This window comes from Carica papaya, chromosome 1, assembly GCF_054855325.1.
Source record: "Carica papaya isolate Zhongbai chromosome 1, ASM5485532v1, whole genome shotgun sequence".
Lineage (NCBI taxonomy): Eukaryota > Viridiplantae > Streptophyta > Magnoliopsida > Brassicales > Caricaceae > Carica > Carica papaya.
This window is the reverse complement of record NC_142309.1, coordinates 894436-911924: the sequence shown is the minus strand read 5'-3', so window position 1 is coordinate 911924 and position 17489 is coordinate 894436. Positions and strand designations below refer to the sequence as shown.

Below are 17489 nucleotides of genomic sequence, written 5' to 3'. Positions count from 1 at the left end.
ATAAATAAATTTACTTTAAAATAAATAATAAGTAAAATAAAATCAATGGTTTTATTAAATAAAATAGATAAAGTCAAATAAAAAAATTAAAAATTAATTATTTAATTATTACAAAAACTAATAATAATTTAGATTAAAGATAAATTTAACTTTTAATTATAATATTAATTTGTCCAGATTTTGTATTATTTAAAATTTAAAATCTTATTTGTCTTTTTCTTAGGGTCGTTGAACCCAAACCTTCTTCTCTAGACATTACCGCCCATTTTTGAGCTTCTCTTATGTTCTCTCGTTTCTTTCTCCCTCACTTTCCAGCATTCCAAACAAACAGCTACGTTTCTAGGAATTAAGTGATTCAACTTAGCTTCTACTTGTTCTTGAGAAATTCAGGTTCTGTCAGTTCATTTTCTCTTAAGATTATTCTTTCCCTCTGTTTTACTTGCAGGATTGTTGAGGATCGAGACGATGGGCGAGATGCAAAATGAGTACGCCACAAGTGACACGGATATGCAAGTAATTGGGAATTTCTTGCGTTTTGCTTCAAGGGGAGACAGAGTTGGATTGAATCAAATGTTGAGGGACGGTACTTCCCCTGACGTGCAGGACTACGACAACCGGACGGCTTTGCATCTCGCCGCCAGCGAAGGCCATGCGCCGATCGTTGAGCTTCTTTTGCATTACAAGGCTAATGTCAACCTCATTGATCGATGGCAACGCACTGTAATTTTCTTATTTCTTGTTTTCAGATCATCTCATTTTGAATGTGTTACTGGAAATTGTGTTATATGAGAATCCTGTTTTAGTTTTTTTCTTTTCGGCTTTCTTTATTTAAAGTTTTAGTACGGTTCTAAGTTAAGTAGACTACTGTCGTTTCCTTTGAACAATAATTGGTAATTCGGGAACAGGTGAATTTATTCATGTTTTGATTGTAATATGAAGCCCTTGACAGATGCAAGACTCTACAGGCATCGTGATATATGCAGGATCCTGGAAGTAAATGGAGGAAAGGATTTTATCAATGATCACCCGATGGTAAATTCTCTACAAGTTTCTTCACATGATTGTAGATAGGATAAATAAATCAATACAATAAGAGAACTAATATCTTGTTTTGTATATGTATAAATATATATAGATATATGCTTTGTGTTCAAAATCAATGCGCCTAATCCCAAGTGAAGGTCAACAGTTTTTTTCTTTCTTTTTTAATTCTTACTGCTGGGCAGACTGTCCGACATGATCAGGATTCAAATGAAGTAAACTTTGATATTACAGAATTGAATACCCAGCATTCCTCAGCAATTGAACAGGTAGGTGAAAAAAGAAAATAAACGGTCTATGTTTTGTGTTATGTAGATTTCTTTAGTTCACTGTGGAAGGAATCCATGTGATTATCCATTAAGGGAAGAAATTTTTTTGCTTTGATAACAAGTTAACAAGATTATTTGCTTACTTGTCCTCAATGAAGAGACTTTTCCACATGATTAATTATTCTGCAATCAAGATAAAAAGACATTAACATTCATTTCTAATTACGTTGCCTGGCCATCAAATTTTGAGTCGTGGTTTCTACTTGGTGAATGAGGCAAGAGTGAGAGAAAGAGTTTGTGTGCCCGCGGGTGGAGAAAATATAGAGGAAGTAGTGAGATAGAGAGGGAACAATAAATTTTTATTTTGGCTTATCTATAGAATTTATTATCTCTACCTCATGATTTCTTACTAATGAAATTAACTAATTAACGGGATTCTGCCTCTTGTAGGGTGTATTTGGGGAATCTGAGAAGGTCAAATGGCGTGGAACATGGGTTGTCAAAACTGTAATAAAGAGACAAATACAACACCCTGTAAAAATGTAAGTTTAAGGGGATGCTTGAAAACAGAAACTATTTTATGGAATTTATTTTAAAAGCTTTACTTAGTATGACTATGAGAAGATCAAAGATTAAAATTCAAATATATTCCAAGTAGAATTGCATGCGATAATATATTTCAAATTCTTTTAGGTTGCATTTAGTTCAATTCTTATTCAATTTCTAGTCAATTCTTCATTTTCAATTATCATAATAGTCTTAACATGATTAATTGGATCATAGTTTTTTTGTATTTGAGCTACTATTAATTAATCTTGATTTATTTAATGGTGGGAGTTTAATTTCTTCTATTTGAGGCAGAACTTCAATTCCAGTCATCCAATGATTTAAAGAAGAGTGATGATAACTCAAACACAATAAATTTTGTTCCAGTTATATCTTATGACTAATATCAGAAATAACGTCGGGAACTAAGAAATTAAACAAGAATTGAACCAAATGCAGTATTAATGTTTTTGATCGAATTTAAAATGTATTTGTAATTCTACTTAGAATTCTTCGGAGTAGAAGTTTCTTCATCTATGTGTATATTTTACACATAAACTCTGCAACAATGGTTCATTTATTCTAAACATACTGTAACTGTAGATTTCTCATTCTTCTTTCTTATATGCACAACTTATTTTTCAGTCGAAAGATATCTAAGAAAATGCTCAAGGAAAACAGATACTGATAGAATTCCATTTCAAGCATGTGCAGGGTTTTGTCTGCCAAAGATACTACTCTCTTACGAGAACTTCGACACCCTAATATCTTGCAGTTTCTCGGTTCAATTGTGGATGGAGATGAGATGGTTTTAATCACAGAATATCTGCCAAAAGTATTCTCTAATATGAGATGTGTTTTCATTTGTCTGATTGTTTCTGGGGATTAATCTTTGTTTATAATGTATGACCTTTCATGTTGTTCAGGGGAATTTGGATAAGATATTGTCCACAAAAGTCAGACTTGACCTGCCCACTGCACTTCGCTATGCACTGGACATTGCAAGGTATATTCCGTTGTCACCCTACAGTCACCATGCTGATAAGCATCTGTGCTTGGAAATTGAATGCTTTATCATTTCTCGTTATCCAACACATGAAATTTTTTTTCTTTAAAAACACTAATTAATTAAAAATGTAGTTTTATTATCTGCTGGTTGACAGGGGAATGAATTATCTTCACGAGCACAAGCCCAACCCCATAGTTCATAATCATTTGGATCCCAGGCAAGTTACACTCTTCAGGTCCTGAAGTACTTTTTCCATTGACCACCATATAATCTCAAGAATCTAAAATTTAAAGACAAAATGTTTTCATTCTCATCATATTTCTAATCATCTGAAAATGCATTTTTTAAAACTGTGTTTTCATCAACTACTGATATAGTAGAACTCGTCTTAGCTTGAAGGTAAATGGATGAAGTTTTAATATTGAGAACTTCTGGCTCTTTCTGGATGTAGAAACTTATTGCAGGATGAAGGTGACCATTTGAAAATTGGTGAATATTGGGTGCAAATGCTATATGAGGAAGTACAGACAAATTGTGAGAATTGTAAGTTTCAAACCATCTGGTCTTTATTTCCACATTGCAGTATATTTTTGTTGTCTGAAAATCCTTCTTGCTCACAGGCCAAATGAATGATAAATCCAACATCACAACCAATCGACTGAATGACACCAAGAAGGATATTTGCTCATTTGGGCTAATATTTTATCAGGTACACAGAGGGAGATATATGGAGTAACTAAATAAAAGAAATCTCAAATTTAGCAGTCCTTGAGATTTTTGCAGGACAATCTGCACTGCACCAGCTCAATCTTTCCCTTTATAGATGAAATATAAATTTTAGAAGAATCATCAGTAAATATCAACTTGAATCTTTCATCCATGATAGTATAGAGCTGAGAAGGTTGTTCTTGTCACGTATGGTGAATTTTTAGACTGCTTTTCTTGTGAATGACACATGTTTCGATCATCTGAAAATGTGACACACAACTACCATACAGATGCTAGAAGGAAAACAGCTGCTGCCTAACATGAATTTCGACTTCATAAATCTCAAATCTGTTGATTTTGAGCCAAAGTTTCTTCTAAGCAGATGCTCTAAAAGAATTCAACAGTAAGTGATTCTCATTCTTTATCTCAAATTCCCACTAGAAACTAAAAATATGAGGATTGTAAATGGTAATGAACGAAAACATACCTTGTGTTTCTCTAATTTTTTAAACAAAAAAAAAAAAAAAAAAAACCTTACTGATAACTTTTAATGATATTCGTTAAACAAAATAAGCTTATAATCTATTGCCAGGCTTAGCTAGTTTAGTCGGAAAAGTTAGTTCATATGTTGCTTGAGCTAGTTTGATATTAATTCATTATCTTCTTTTATTGTAGATATGAAATTCATGTTTTCCCTCCTCTTATTTTAGTTAAAAAAGTTCATGGTTATTGTATATAGATTGATTGTGCGTTGCATAAGCAAAGATCCTTCACAAAGGCCCTCGTTTGCTTCTGTAATAGAAATCATTGAAGAAGTTTCTCTGTGCTTAGGGAGACCTGCATGCCCTGTCTGCTGAAATACATAATACATGTCATGCAAAATAGAAGAAAGAGTCAAGATACATATATACATATATGTGTGTGTTATATATGTATATCTATATATGTTACTTGTTCTCCTCGAACATGTAAAATACAAAACATGCTTGCCAGACTGCGCTTAACTCATAGTCTGTGTTTGCTTAAATTTGTATGAATTTGTATACCTATATTTATATGGAACTGCCTCGAGATAATATAAAATAAATGTTAACAACCATGATTGCTACAGTATACTTACGGTGTCTGTTTGCTGAAATTTGTGTATATGTTGATTATTAAACCAGAACAAATTAATTTCTTTCTTTGACCACAATTACAGAAACTAATATATATATATATATATATATATATATATATTATATCAGTCTTATTTTTCGGCAGCCGGTTGGTAAGTCAGTGAGAAATTTGGGTAACTTCCAACTTAAATTACACGAACCTTTTTTCTGTCTCCATAACATTAATTATCTGTTCCTATTCTTTCTATTAGTTTGTTTAGAGTTACTCAACAAAGTCCTCATTTACAATCAAAATTATTATTTAAAAACAAATTTAATATTTTTTTAAAAAATTTTCTACGTTATTTCAATTTTTTTTTAAAAAAAAAAACAATTTAATTACATATATATCTATATATATATGTACATATGGTCCCGTGACGCGGAGGAGAATAAGCAAACACCGTCACGGGCACCGCCACGGCACCATAATTCTTTACTATTTAATCTATTATTTTGCCTAAAATGTCACGCAATGCTGACTTTCCATTCCACCCTACAATTAATTGCTTTACTTTTCAATTTTCATACAAAATTATGACTCTTCTACCTTTGTTTTTTAAATGATTACCACAATTTTAATTTATATAATCAACAAATCATATTAATAATTCAGTCTCACGAACTGAATTTACACAAATTTTCTTCGTGAGTCTCTTAATTTCACCATTAATAGAAAAAAATAATAATTTTAATATACAAAATAAATACATCATATTCAGAAATTTTAAGTAATAATTTATTTAAAGAAAACGATGTACATAATAATATTATTAATGTAATTATAAACAATAATTATTCTTCACATGCTTCGGTGTATGTATCTATTTGGCCTTTTGATTGTTACCTGAAAAACCCACGAACTTTCTTTGATTAACAACTAAAAGAAACAAAGAAATGATTAAGGTTATAATTATACTAATTAACTATTAATTAAATTAAAACAAAAACAATTAAAAACATATTAATGTACCTTCCTTCTTATTTCGTGTATCTAAACAAATAATAATAACCCTTTTTTTTTTCCTTAAATTTTTATTAATCCAAACGCGGACTCAAACTATAAAATGTCAACCCCATTTTCAATTCCAACTGGCTCTCCATTTCATTAATCTTCTAATTAATTTAATTTTCTTGTTTAGACCTCTTCCTTAATCTTCCTTTCTATATAAACGTGTCAACTTTCTTCGCCCACCTCAATCATCTTCACTATTCCATCATCTTCTTCCTCAAATCAAACCATTCTCTCTTCTCTCGTCTCTCTCTCTCTCTATATATATATATATATATATATTTATTTATTTATATATGTAATTGGGTTCTTGTTGTCGATAATGGGGAATTATGTTTCCTGCACTCTGTCAACTCCGGGGGGAAAGTCAACAAAAGTGATCTTGCCGACGGGAGAAATCAGAGTGATAAACGCGGCTACGACGGCTGCGGAGCTGATGGTGGAGACGCCGAACCACTTCGTCGTTAACACCTCGTCGTTGAAGATCGGCCGCAGGTTCTCCCCTCTCGCCGCCGACGAGGACCTCGAGCTCGCCAACGTCTACCTCATGCTCCCCATGAAACGGGTCCACTCCGCCGTCACCGCTGCCGATATGGGTCTCCTTTACCTCGCCGCAAAACGCAGCTTCGCCGGCGGGAAAGTTGGGGTCTTGCCGGCCGTCGCCGCACCAGAGTCAAAGAAAGCTGACGTTTGGCCGGAAAGTGAACCGCCGGCGGAAACCACGGATGTGCCGAAACTGAATTTGGATGATATAGAGGAGTTCTCGACGCCGGAGTTTTCTCACCGGTTATCCATGTCGAGGTCGAGGAAGCCGTTGTTGGAAACAATTACAGAGTGAGCTTATCAGGAAGCCATTGCTATATATAGATCTGTAGATTATATATATATTCGTGCATGGATTATTATATATGCATCTAGCTATATTAATTAACTAACAAGGAGAGATGAATTTGTTACATGTAGAGATTAATTAGAGGTTTGGAAAATTTATACTTTGTTAAAGATGTTTTTTTTTTTTTTTTCATCCGAGATGAAGAAATTGTATTCGTCGGATGATTTATTACGTCATAATTAGAAGATACATTTTTATTTTAAAAAATATTGTAAGTTCTAATTGAATCGTGATCTTATGAATATTATTATTTAAAAATTATTTATATTATCTTATAATTAATATATATATATATATCTCTTAATTAAATAATTTACAAGAGATTATAAATTCGATTTAAAATACATATTTTTATATAATTCAAATTTTAAATTCATACGTTATTTTAATAGAAAGTTGTATTATGATAAATGTGCATGTATTATCGGGTTAATTATAATTTATTATATATATATATGTATAATAAGCAAAATACAAAAATATGAATGCAAATTAATTGCATTACCATCATGATTGTATGTGTTGTTGTAAATCTTATCATAAATTTATGAGAATTTATATTTCTCAATTAATTAGTTTTGATCATAGATAACTCATATATACATATACATGTACATATTTGTTGGTACAAAAATTAATTTACACAAAGAAATAATATTATTACACGGGGATATATAACAAAATAAAATATTAAAATTGTAATAATAAAACACTAAGAAAAATAAAAGTAAATTAAAAATAGTTAAAATATCAAATGATTTTAAAATAATAGAAAATATCCAAAGACTGAGCGATCCTCATCCACCCGACCCGACATACCAAGCCCGAACGTGGACCGACTCACCCATCCGACCCGTTTCGTACCCCTCGGTCAGACCCGAACCGACCCGACCTGGAAAAACAGTATATATCAGGCGTTTCACCATAAGTATTGCAGGCGGAAAGAAACCGTCTTGCCCTTCCTGTTTCAAGTTTCAAGGTTCAAGAAAGAAATCAATCAAGAAAGGAATGCTACTCTGATAATCCGCACACTTCCATGGCTTCTTTTTCTTCTCCCACTACCACTCCCAACAGCAAAACCCTAACCCTAAACTCCTGCCGCTTTTATCTCGCGGCTCTCAACTCCCTCTCTTCCCATACCTCTACACCCAATTTCTCCCGTTCTTTCCATTCCATTCCCTCCACTTTCCGTCCTTCCGAACTCATCCCAAACACCCGCTTCCTCGTAGGCGCTTTTCGCTTCCCTTCCTCCTCCAATTTCTCCGCCTCTTTCTTCCTCTCTCACTTCCATTCCGATCGCTACGCCGGCCTCTCTGCCTCCTGGTCTAAAGGCATCATCTTCTGCTCCCACATAACCTCCCGCCTCCTCATAGACGTCTTCCAAGTTTCCTCACGCTTCATCTTCCCCTTGCCTTTACAACAGCCCGTTGTAATTGATGGATGCGAGACCATTGTCCAGGAGCAGTCCAGTTCCTGTTCAAGGCTCCCCTGAAAAAACGGGGGTTTTGAAAGGTATGTCCATACCGGTGATTTTAGGTTTTCCGAGTCCATGAAATTGGATACTTGTTTGAGCGGCTTTTTTGGGTGTGACGCGATTTTCTTGGATACCATTTTTTGCAATCCCAAGTTTGTATTTCCTTTGCAACAAGAGTTGGTTGACTATGTGGTTAGCGTCATAGATAGGGTTGGAGGATAGTTTAGTGCGATAAGGAAGAGAGTTCTGTTTCTTGTTGCTACTTATGTTGTCGGGAAAGAAAAGATTTTGACCGAGGTTGCAAGGACATGTAAAAGAAAGATTCATGTGGATGCAAGAAAAATGGCAGTTTTGCGCGTTTTAGGATACGGGGAGAGTGAGATTTTTACAAAAGATGAGAGGGAGAGTGATGTTCATGTTGTTGGGTGGAATGTGTTGGGCGAGACTTGGCCCTATTTTAGACCGAATTTTGTGAGAATGAAGGATATTATGGTTGAGAAAGGCTATGAAAAGGTTGTTGGTTTTGTGCCAACTGGGTGGACTTATGAAGTGAAGCGCAATAAGTTTGCAGTCAGGTGCAAGGATTCTTATGAGATTCATCTTGTACCATATAGTGAGCATTCGAATTATGATGAACTAAGAGAGTATGTGAAATATTTGAAACCAAAGAGGGCGATCCCTACTGTTGGTATGGATGCTGAGAATATTGACAGCAAGCATGCGATTAAAATGCGAAAACATTTTGTTGTGCTGGTCGATGAAATGACTAATAAGAAAGACTTCTTAATGGGTTTCTATCTCAGATCATGTGAACATGGTGAAAAGGCTGAAATGAATGCTAGCATTGGCCTGAATGAGCCAGACCAAGAGAAGGGGAACTCATCTGAAGCACCAACCATTGAGAAGAATGATCCTGGTGATACTTTGGATGATACAATTTTATCAGTGGAACCTTCTTTAAGAGTTTCTACTTTACAAGTAAATGATGAGGAAACCGAAAAAATCATTGGGGAACTTCGTGATTGTTTGCCCACGTGGCTCACCCAAGAGCAGATACTTGATTTAATTAGGAAGTCGGGAAGAAATATTGTTGTTGTCTCAAATTTTTATGAACAAGTAACTGAGTTTTATCAGCAAGTCTTTGCTTGTACAACTTCTGGTTCTGCATCACAAACCAGTTTGCTAAATGATACTGTGCCGCTTTCAAAACAAGCTTTTGTTGAGAATAGTCCTCATAAAAGTGTAGGCATTCATCTAAGTCAAGTATGCAAGTCCTCTAACATTAAAACTTCCGTGAAAAGCAGCATTTCACCTGGAAAAGAAAGAATATTGTTGACAATAAGCCAAACAAAAAAATAAAATCTAATACTAAACTGGAATCTTCGGGGTCTAAGCAATCTATGATAACCAGGTTCTTCAGTAAACGATTGCCTAATGAATTTCACTTGGATGAGGTTGGCTCTAAGACTAAGGAATGCATTACAGATGAGTATCTGGTCCCAAATGATACTACGGTACAATACAAAGAAGAGATAGATCAATTCATTTGGATATTAAATGGCAGTGAATCATTAAGAAGCTATGCTGCTGGTATCCTGCATAAGACTAAAGGAGACATTAATGTGGCACTTGATATATATTATTGTAATGCAGAGGGTTGCCTTGGTGAAAATGCTGAAAGATTGGCTATCTCCATTGACTCGGCTCAGACTCAGCATTGTGGTAATAACTGCTCATCTCACCCAAAGAATGTTTCATGATATATGGATAATTCATCAATGTCTAGCTCAACAAGAGAACATGTAAATACCACTCTGGTATCACTACCTCCGGAGAAATACACTCCTATAGAACATGGTTGGTGTCCTACTTAAGATGTTTATAATGTCAACCTTATAGTTGATATTGTCAAATTCCTATGTCACTTCTACTTGTCGTGGCTTTGAGAAGTTAATTTGACTTTTCAAGTTTTCTTTTTTTTTTTTCCCCCAATTTCTATTCTTTTTACACTCAATATGTTTCATTAACCTAATGATCATTTCAATTTCCTTTATTTAAAGCATACAAGCTATCCATGCTTTAGAAGCTTACTGTAACTTCTTAATATGAGGCACATACTTTGCAATTATTTCTGAGTAGAATTCTTGCATATTAATTAGATGTCTGGGCAGCATGCTGGAGGGATGGAGAACCTGCTATATATCCATCTTCTACGAACTTTTGACCTGGTTGAGGGTGAAAAGAACAAGATTAGAGCTATTTCTATGCCTTGCAACATGTTTAGACGGTTAACTGCTTTAGATCACTTGGCTGTTTCTTTTAAAAAAATTTCCAGGTCATTGATAACCATTTATAGTACTGGTAACAGCTGATCAGTCTTTTTTCTTGCTTGAAAACTGTTTTGGCATGAACCAGTTTGTTGGCGTTGTCCCTTGAAGATGGGCTGCCTGCTGTGTATCTGTGCACAAATAAGATTGTTGCTGACCGTGAAAATATTGTTAGTCTACTTTCTTCTCTAATTCTTCGTCCTCTTTTGATGTTCTTATCTACGTGGTTACATTTGTTTAGAATCAATCTTGTTAGTCTACTATGAGCGTTAGGTTTTTATGCAAAAATTTTCATACTACAGTTCTCTATTCTCAAAGTTGGATCATTTCTCTTTTGGAATTTATTTCCTTATGTCTCATGGTTATGGTTCCTTGTTCGGTAGCCTCAAGGCTAATATATTCAGGAAGGGTTGTTTGTCATTGGCTGAATAATGTTATAGTGAAAACTCAAATTGAAAATATTGTAGGCTATAGTCAGTTTGCGTGGTCTTAATGCTTTTGCTTTTGTTTCCGAAAACTGATTATTCATTCTCTTCTATGCCATTTCTTTCTACTGGCTATGGCAAGTAAAATCGCAGTCTTGTCCATTTTTAGATCATAATCATGGCTTATTCATTTCTTTTGGCTTTGTTTTATAAATCAAGAAATAGAATGTACCATTGCCCGTTCGAAATCGATGTTGACAACTGATGCATGCCGGATTTGCAATGATTGTGTCGTATGGTCTGTTAATGTGAATAGACACTTAAATGACTGGGAAAAATCAAAAGTTTGAAGAACTTTTGGTGCTTTTGGAGAAGCAGAATGTGAAAGAGGGCTCGGATCAGGTCTCCTGGAAGTTAGAAAAAAGGGAAAAATTTTCTGTCCATTCATACTACAGAATGCTGAATGGTGGGGATGGGGATGACAGTTGGGATTTCCCTTTTAAACAAAACTGGAATTCTAAAGTTCCTCCTAGAGTAGCCTTTTTTGCGTGGGAAGCAAGCAGGGAAAGTATTTTCACTATGGATAAATTAAAAAGGAGGGGGCAGGTTATTGTTAATAGATGCTACCTTTGTATTTGTGCAGAGAAAACTTGCAATCACTTACTTTTATGGTGCCTCTGTGGCCTATAATTTGTGGTGTATAATTTCTGGGCTGCTGGGAATTAATTGGGTTGTGGCTGGGAATGTTAGGGACGAAATTTGGGCTTGGGATGAGCTTATGATCAATGGTAATGTTTCTACTTTAATTCCATTGACCCTTTTTTGGGTTATTTGGAAAGAAAGGAATGCAAGAGCATTTGAAGGGAAAGAAGTAGAGTTGTATAAATTAAGAGATAGGTGGTTTAATTATTTTGGGACAAGCTTGTTAGGGCATGATATGATGAGTGAGGAGGATTTTGGGATTGTCGTTGATATGCTAACTACGTTGTAAATCTTTTGTAAATGGGTTGGTACTTCTTTTTGGTACCGTGCTTTAGTTACATCAGCTTTGGAGGAGGCTTGTGGGACAAACCGATCTAAAATAAGGGATATGTACAATGATTTGGGTAACCTTGGTAGGAAAATATCTCTTTTTTTTCCCCCTCTTACTAGTATTCTGGATAGCCTGCTAAATATTCTATCATCTTTTAAGGGGATGTTGCTCAAGTATCCTGACAAAGACAGATGTTACTTGCTCCTCCTCCTCCATTTCTAATTAGAGAGGTATTTTCTACACTCTAAAAGATAAGGTATGAGTAAACCATTCCAATGTTCATACAAGAAAATGTTAAAACTTCATGACACATAGATACCATCAACTTAAGTTAGCAATTGTAATTTGCATTTGTACGAAAGCATGTCATGGAGGACGGACAGCAACAAATTTTTTCCTCAAGGGTTGTTATTGGGGTAGTAATTTTTTTATAAATTCCAATAACTTTTAAAAAGTTTCAGATATTTAGGATTTCATGAAGAAATCTGATAATGAGTGATTTAGAAATTTTCAGTTGATAATAAGCGACTTGAATCTTTTAGGCAAATAGATGAAAAAATTTTTGCTGCTTTTGAGGGGCAATTGATAAAGGATTACATACTTCTAGATTCCATGTCTTCTATCATGCTAAGAAGTGTCATTTAGGTATTGAAGGAAGTGAAAGCAGACATTTGAATTTCTTTTGATCTGATTGTGCAAATGGCCTATTCTGTAACAAGTTCCATTTGCAGTAAGAGACATCTTCTAATGCCAGATGACTATTTTGTAATGAAATTCACATATATTCTCGTGTCAATTATACCATGTGCATGCTATTTGTGCAAATTCCACCTTTATTTTATTTTTCTTATATAGAATTTATCAGTGCACAAACAGGCAGTCAAAAGTACCGGCGGAAGAAAAACCTTATGATTAATCTCATGCGCTCTTGTAGAGAAAAGGAGATTAAGTTAGGAACTTGGTAAGATTCTCTCAGAGCCTTTTTTGCTTAAATGTATATTGTGAAGGGCTTTATGTTGTGTTAATTACCCACTTTAGGCATGACAAATTTACACATTCATCAACTTAGACCAGAAATGTGCTTGTGACTTGTTAAGTATGCAGTGTTCTTGCAAATATTCAACGGTTTTCAATTGACTCTTTATGAGAACTGTGCTTTATTCAGGTTCGGAATTTGAGAATTGGAGTAATGATGAGAGCTATTCTGCCTGCACTGGCTCAAGCTGTTGTTATGAAATCTTTTTTTAGTTCCCAACTTGAAGAAAAAACAGAAAATTTAAAAGAAAAGCTTCAGATTCGAATTTAACTATAATTCAACTTTTGACCTAGGCATATGGTGTTCTAGTTGTTTCCTGGCTTTTCCAATAGGGAGGCCCCAGTTCAAATCCCAGAGAACAGTTATTGAATTGTCAAAAAATTCACACTGCTTGAATTTGAATAAGCCAAACCATGGTGGGGGAAATCAGAAAGACTTCTTAATGGGTTTCTATCTCAGATCATGTGAACATGGTGAAAAGGCTGAAATGAATGCCAGCATTGGCCTGTATGAGCCATACCAAGAGAAGGGGAACTCATCTGAAGCACCAACCATTGAGAAGAATGATCCTGGTAATACTTGGGATGATACAACTTTATCAGTGGAACCTTCTTTAAGAGTTTCTACTTTACAAGTAAATGATGAGGAAACTGAAAAAATCATTGGGGAACATCGTGATTGTTTGACCCACGTATGTCACCCCAGAGCAGATACTTGATTTAATTAGGAAGTCGGGAAGAAATATTATTGAAGTTGTGTCTAATTTTTATGAACACGAAACTGAGTTTTATCAGTAAGTCTTTGCTTGTACAACTTCTGGTTCTGCATCACAAACCAGTTTGCCAAATGATACTGTGGCGCTTTCAAAACAAGCTTTTGTTGAGAATAGTCCTCATAAAAGTGTAGGCATTCATCTAAGTCAAGTATGCAAGTCGCTAACATTAAACTTCCGTGAAAAGCAGCATTTCACCTTGAAAAAGAAAGAATATTGTTGACAATAAGCCAAACAAAAAAAATAAAATATAGTACTAAACTGGAATCTTAGGGGTCTAAGCAATCTATGATAACCAGCTTCTTCAGTAAACGATTGCCTAATGAATTTCACTTGGATGAGGTTGGCTCTAAGACTAAGGAATCCATTACAGATGAGTATCTGGTCCCAAATGATGCTACAGTACAATATGAAGAAGAGAGAGATCAATTCATTTGGATATTAAATGGCAGTGAATCATTGAGAAGCTATGCTGCTAGTATCCTGCAAAAGACTAAAGGAGACATTAATGTGGCACTTGATATATATTATCGTAATGAAGAGGGTAGCCTTGGTGAAAATGCTGAAAGATTGGCTATCTCTATCGACTCGGCCCAGGCTATGCATTGTGCTAATAACTGCTCATCTCACCTGAAGAATGTCTCACGATATATGGATAATTCATCCATGCCTAGCTCAACAAGAGAACATGTAAATACCACTCTGGTATCACTACCTCCGGAGAAATACAAGCCTACTTAGAAGTTTATATTGTCAACCTTATAGTTGATATTGTCAAATTCCTATGTCACTTCGACTCGTCGTGGCTTTGAGAAGTTAATTTGACTTTTCAAGTTTTCTTTTTCTTTCTATTTCTTTTTTTAACTCAATATGTTTCATTAACCTAATGATCACTTCAATTTCCTTTATTTAAAGCATACAAGCTATCCTTGCTTTAGAAGCTTACTGGAACTTCTTAATATGAGGCACATACTTGCAATTATTTCTCAGTAGAATTCTTGCATATTAATGAGATGTCTGGGCAGCATGCTGGAGGGATGGAGAACCTGCTCCATATATCCATCTTGTACGAACTTTTGACCTGGTTGAGGTGAAAAGGGCAAGATTAGAGCTACTTCTATGCTTTGCAACATGTTTAGAAGGTTAACTGCTTTAGATCACTTGGCTATTTCATTTAAAAAATTTTCTGGGTCATGGATAACGCTTTATAGTACTGGAAACAGCTGATCAGTCTACTTTTCCTTGCTTGAAAACTGTTTCGGCATGAACCAGTTTGTTGGTGTTGTCCCCTGAAGATGTGCTGCCCGCTGTGTATCTGTGTACAAATAAGATTGCTGCTGACCACGAAAATATTGTTAGTTTACTTTCTTCTCTAATTCTTCGTCCTCTTTTGGTGTTCTTATCTACGTGGTTACATTTGTTTAGAATTAATCTTGTTAGTCTACTATGAGCATTAGATTTTTATGTAAAAATTTTCATACTACAGTTCTCTATTCTCAAAGTTGGATCATTTCTCTTTTGCAATTTACTTCCTTATGTCTCATGTATATGGTTCTTCAGGTAGAGCTGTTTGTCATTGGCTGAATTATGTTATAGTGAAAACTCAAATTGAAAATATATCAGGCTATAGTCAGTTTGCGTCGTCTTAATGGTTTTGCTTTTCTTTCCTAAAACTGATTATTCATTCTTTTCTATGCCATTTCCTTCTACTGGCTATGACAAGTAAAATTGTACTCTTGTCTATTTTTAGATCATAATCGTGGCTTATTCATTTCTTTTGGCTTTGTTATATAAACCAAGAAATAGAATGTAGTCATTGTTGTAGGAACTAAATGTTGGTGGAAGTTTAGTTACGTCAGCTTTGGAGGAGGCTTGTGGGACAAACCGATCTACAATAAGGGATATGTACAATGACTTGGGTGACCTTGGTAGGAAAATATATCTTCTTTTCCCCTCTTAGTAGTAATCTGGATAGCCTGCTAAATATTCCGTCATCTTTTAAGGGGATGTTGCTCAAGTCTGCCGACAACGAGAGATGTCCCCACTTCTGATTAGAGAGGTGTTTTTTACACTCCAAAAGTTAAGGTATGAGTAAACCATTCCAATGTTTATACAAGAAAATGTTACAACTTCATGACACATAGATACCATCAACTTAAGTTAGCAATTGTAATTTGTATTTGTATGAAAGCATGTCATGGAGGACGGACAGTAACAAGTTTTCCTCAAAGGTCATTATTGGGATAGTAATTTCTCTATAGATTTCAATAACCTTAAAAAAAAATTCAGATATTTAAGATTTCATGAAGGTATCTGATGATCAGTGATTTAAAAATTTTCAGTTAATAATAAACGATTTGAATTTTTTAGACACATAGATGAGAAAATTTTTACTGCTTTTGAGGGATAATTATTAAAGGATTAGCAATTGTAATTTGCATTTGTATGAAAGCATGTTATGGAGGACGGACAGTAACAATCTTTCCTCAAGGGTCATTATTGGAATAGTAATTTCTCTATAGATTCTAATAACCTTTAAAAAGATTCAGATATTTAGGATTTTATGAAAATATCTGATTATCAGTGATTTAGAAATTTTCAGTTAATAATAAACGACTTGAATTTTTTAGGTAAATAGATGAAAAATTTTTTGTTACTTTTAAGAGATAATTATTAAAGGATTACGTACTTCTAGACTCCATGTCTTCTATCATGCTAAGAAGTCCTTTAAGTATTGAAGGAAGTGTAAGCAGACACTTGAATTTCTTTTGATTTGATTGTGCAAATGACCTAGTCTGTACCAAGTGCCATTTACAGTAGAGGACACATCTTCTAAAATGCCAGATCACTATTTTGTAATGAAATTTACATATTTTTGCGTTAATTGTATCATGTGCATTGATTGTTTGTGCTCTTTATGCAAATCCTACCTCTATTTTATTTTTCTTATATATAATTCATCAGTGCACAAATAGGCAGTCAAAGTATCGATAGTCATGCGCTCTTATAGAGAAAAAAGTGATTAAGTCTCGTTAGGACCTTGGTAAGATTCTCCCAGAACTTTTTTTGCTTACATATCTATTATGAGGGTTTTTATGCTGTGTTAATTACGCACTTTAGGCATGATAAATTTACACATTTAGTGAACTTAGACCAGAAATGTGCTTGCCGCTTGTTAAGTATGTAGTGTTTTTGCAAATATTCAACAGTTTTCAATTGACTCAGTGTCAGATTTTCAGGCTGGGAATTAGAGCGATAATTTGGCAATCATATTGATTGTTTATGTTGGGAAGCACTTATTGAGAGAAAGAAAGTTGTTCGACTTGGTTTTTAAAGGTGAAGTTGATAATATTTTTAGATTAACAGAGAACGGACATATATTTTAGTTTCTGAAGATTTGATAGTTATTCAAGTTCTTATCGATTTGGGATTAAAAAGAGAAAACTTCATAAACCTTATCTATAAGAAGATGACAAACAAACGATAAACCAAGCTCTATACAATCAAGTAAGAATAGAAGTATTAACTTTTGAACATGAGACAGAACATAATAGAGAAAGAAGAAGGATAGTATTGTTCCCTCAAAGTACAAGGTGATGGGTGGCTACTTTGTCCTTACACAAGAATATCAGAAAATAAAATATTAAAATTTTAATAATAAAACAATAATAAAAATAAAGATGAATTAAAATATGAAATAATTTTAAAATAATTGAAAAGATCCATAGGCTGAGCAATCCTCAGTTCTCCGGCCCAACATAGCAAGACCCGAATCCGACCCGAAAACA

The 17489-nt window shown here is 34.4% G+C and overlaps 2 protein-coding genes and 1 pseudogene across 8 annotated transcripts; all 3 read left to right on the top strand.

Annotated features, from left to right (window-relative positions):
- The first annotated feature begins 236 nt into the window (after positions 1-236).
- On the top strand, positions 237-4766 carry LOC110807510 (serine/threonine-protein kinase 12-like). 6 transcript variants are annotated; one of them, XM_088212265.1, is made up of 12 exons: positions 237-350; positions 446-720; positions 940-1032; positions 1227-1310; positions 1761-1852; positions 2562-2691; positions 2783-2862; positions 3020-3082; positions 3317-3408; positions 3486-3574; positions 3864-3976; positions 4313-4760. In XM_088212265.1, the coding sequence occupies exons 2-12, from the start codon at positions 466-468 to the stop codon at positions 4428-4430; spliced, it is 1209 nt and encodes a 402-aa protein (XP_088068391.1). In that variant the 5' UTR covers positions 237-350; positions 446-465; the 3' UTR covers positions 4431-4760. The 6 variants fall into 6 exon arrangements, with proteins under 6 accessions (XP_088068391.1, XP_021888345.1, XP_088068396.1 ...); XM_022032653.2 differs by having other exon boundaries at positions 237-720; positions 2571-2691; positions 4313-4755; XM_088212278.1 differs by lacking the exon at positions 237-350 and having other exon boundaries at positions 383-720.
- Positions 4767-5839: 1073 nt separating this feature from the next.
- LOC110807507 (uncharacterized) lies at positions 5840-6899 on the top strand. Its single transcript, XM_022032651.2, has one exon. It carries the CDS (start codon positions 6065-6067, stop codon positions 6578-6580), a length of 516 nt encoding a protein of 171 aa, XP_021888343.1. The 5' UTR covers positions 5840-6064; the 3' UTR covers positions 6581-6899.
- A 648-nt stretch (positions 6900-7547) lies between these two features.
- Positions 7548-17371, top strand: LOC110807475 (DNA ligase 6-like; annotated as a pseudogene). Its single transcript, XR_015816701.1, has 3 exons — positions 7548-9965; positions 10268-14843; positions 14925-17371. The product of XR_015816701.1 is annotated as a DNA ligase 6-like (transcript).
- Positions 17372-17489: the final 118 nt, after the last annotated feature.

Coding starts and splice junctions, on each gene's coding strand:
- LOC110807507 (XM_022032651.2), top strand. CDS start 6,065: ATGGGGAATTATGTTTCCTGCACTCTGTCAACTCCGGGGGGAAAGTCA.
- LOC110807510 (XM_088212265.1), top strand. CDS start 466: ATGGGCGAGATGCAAAATGAGTACGCCACAAGTGACACGGATATGCAA. Junction 1,311..1,760: donor ATTCCTCAGCAATTGAACAG/GTAGGTGAAAAA, acceptor TGCCTCTTGTAG/GGTGTATTTGGGGAATCTGA. Junction 3,409..3,485: donor ACAGACAAATTGTGAGAATT/GTAAGTTTCAAA, acceptor TCTTGCTCACAG/GCCAAATGAATGATAAATCC.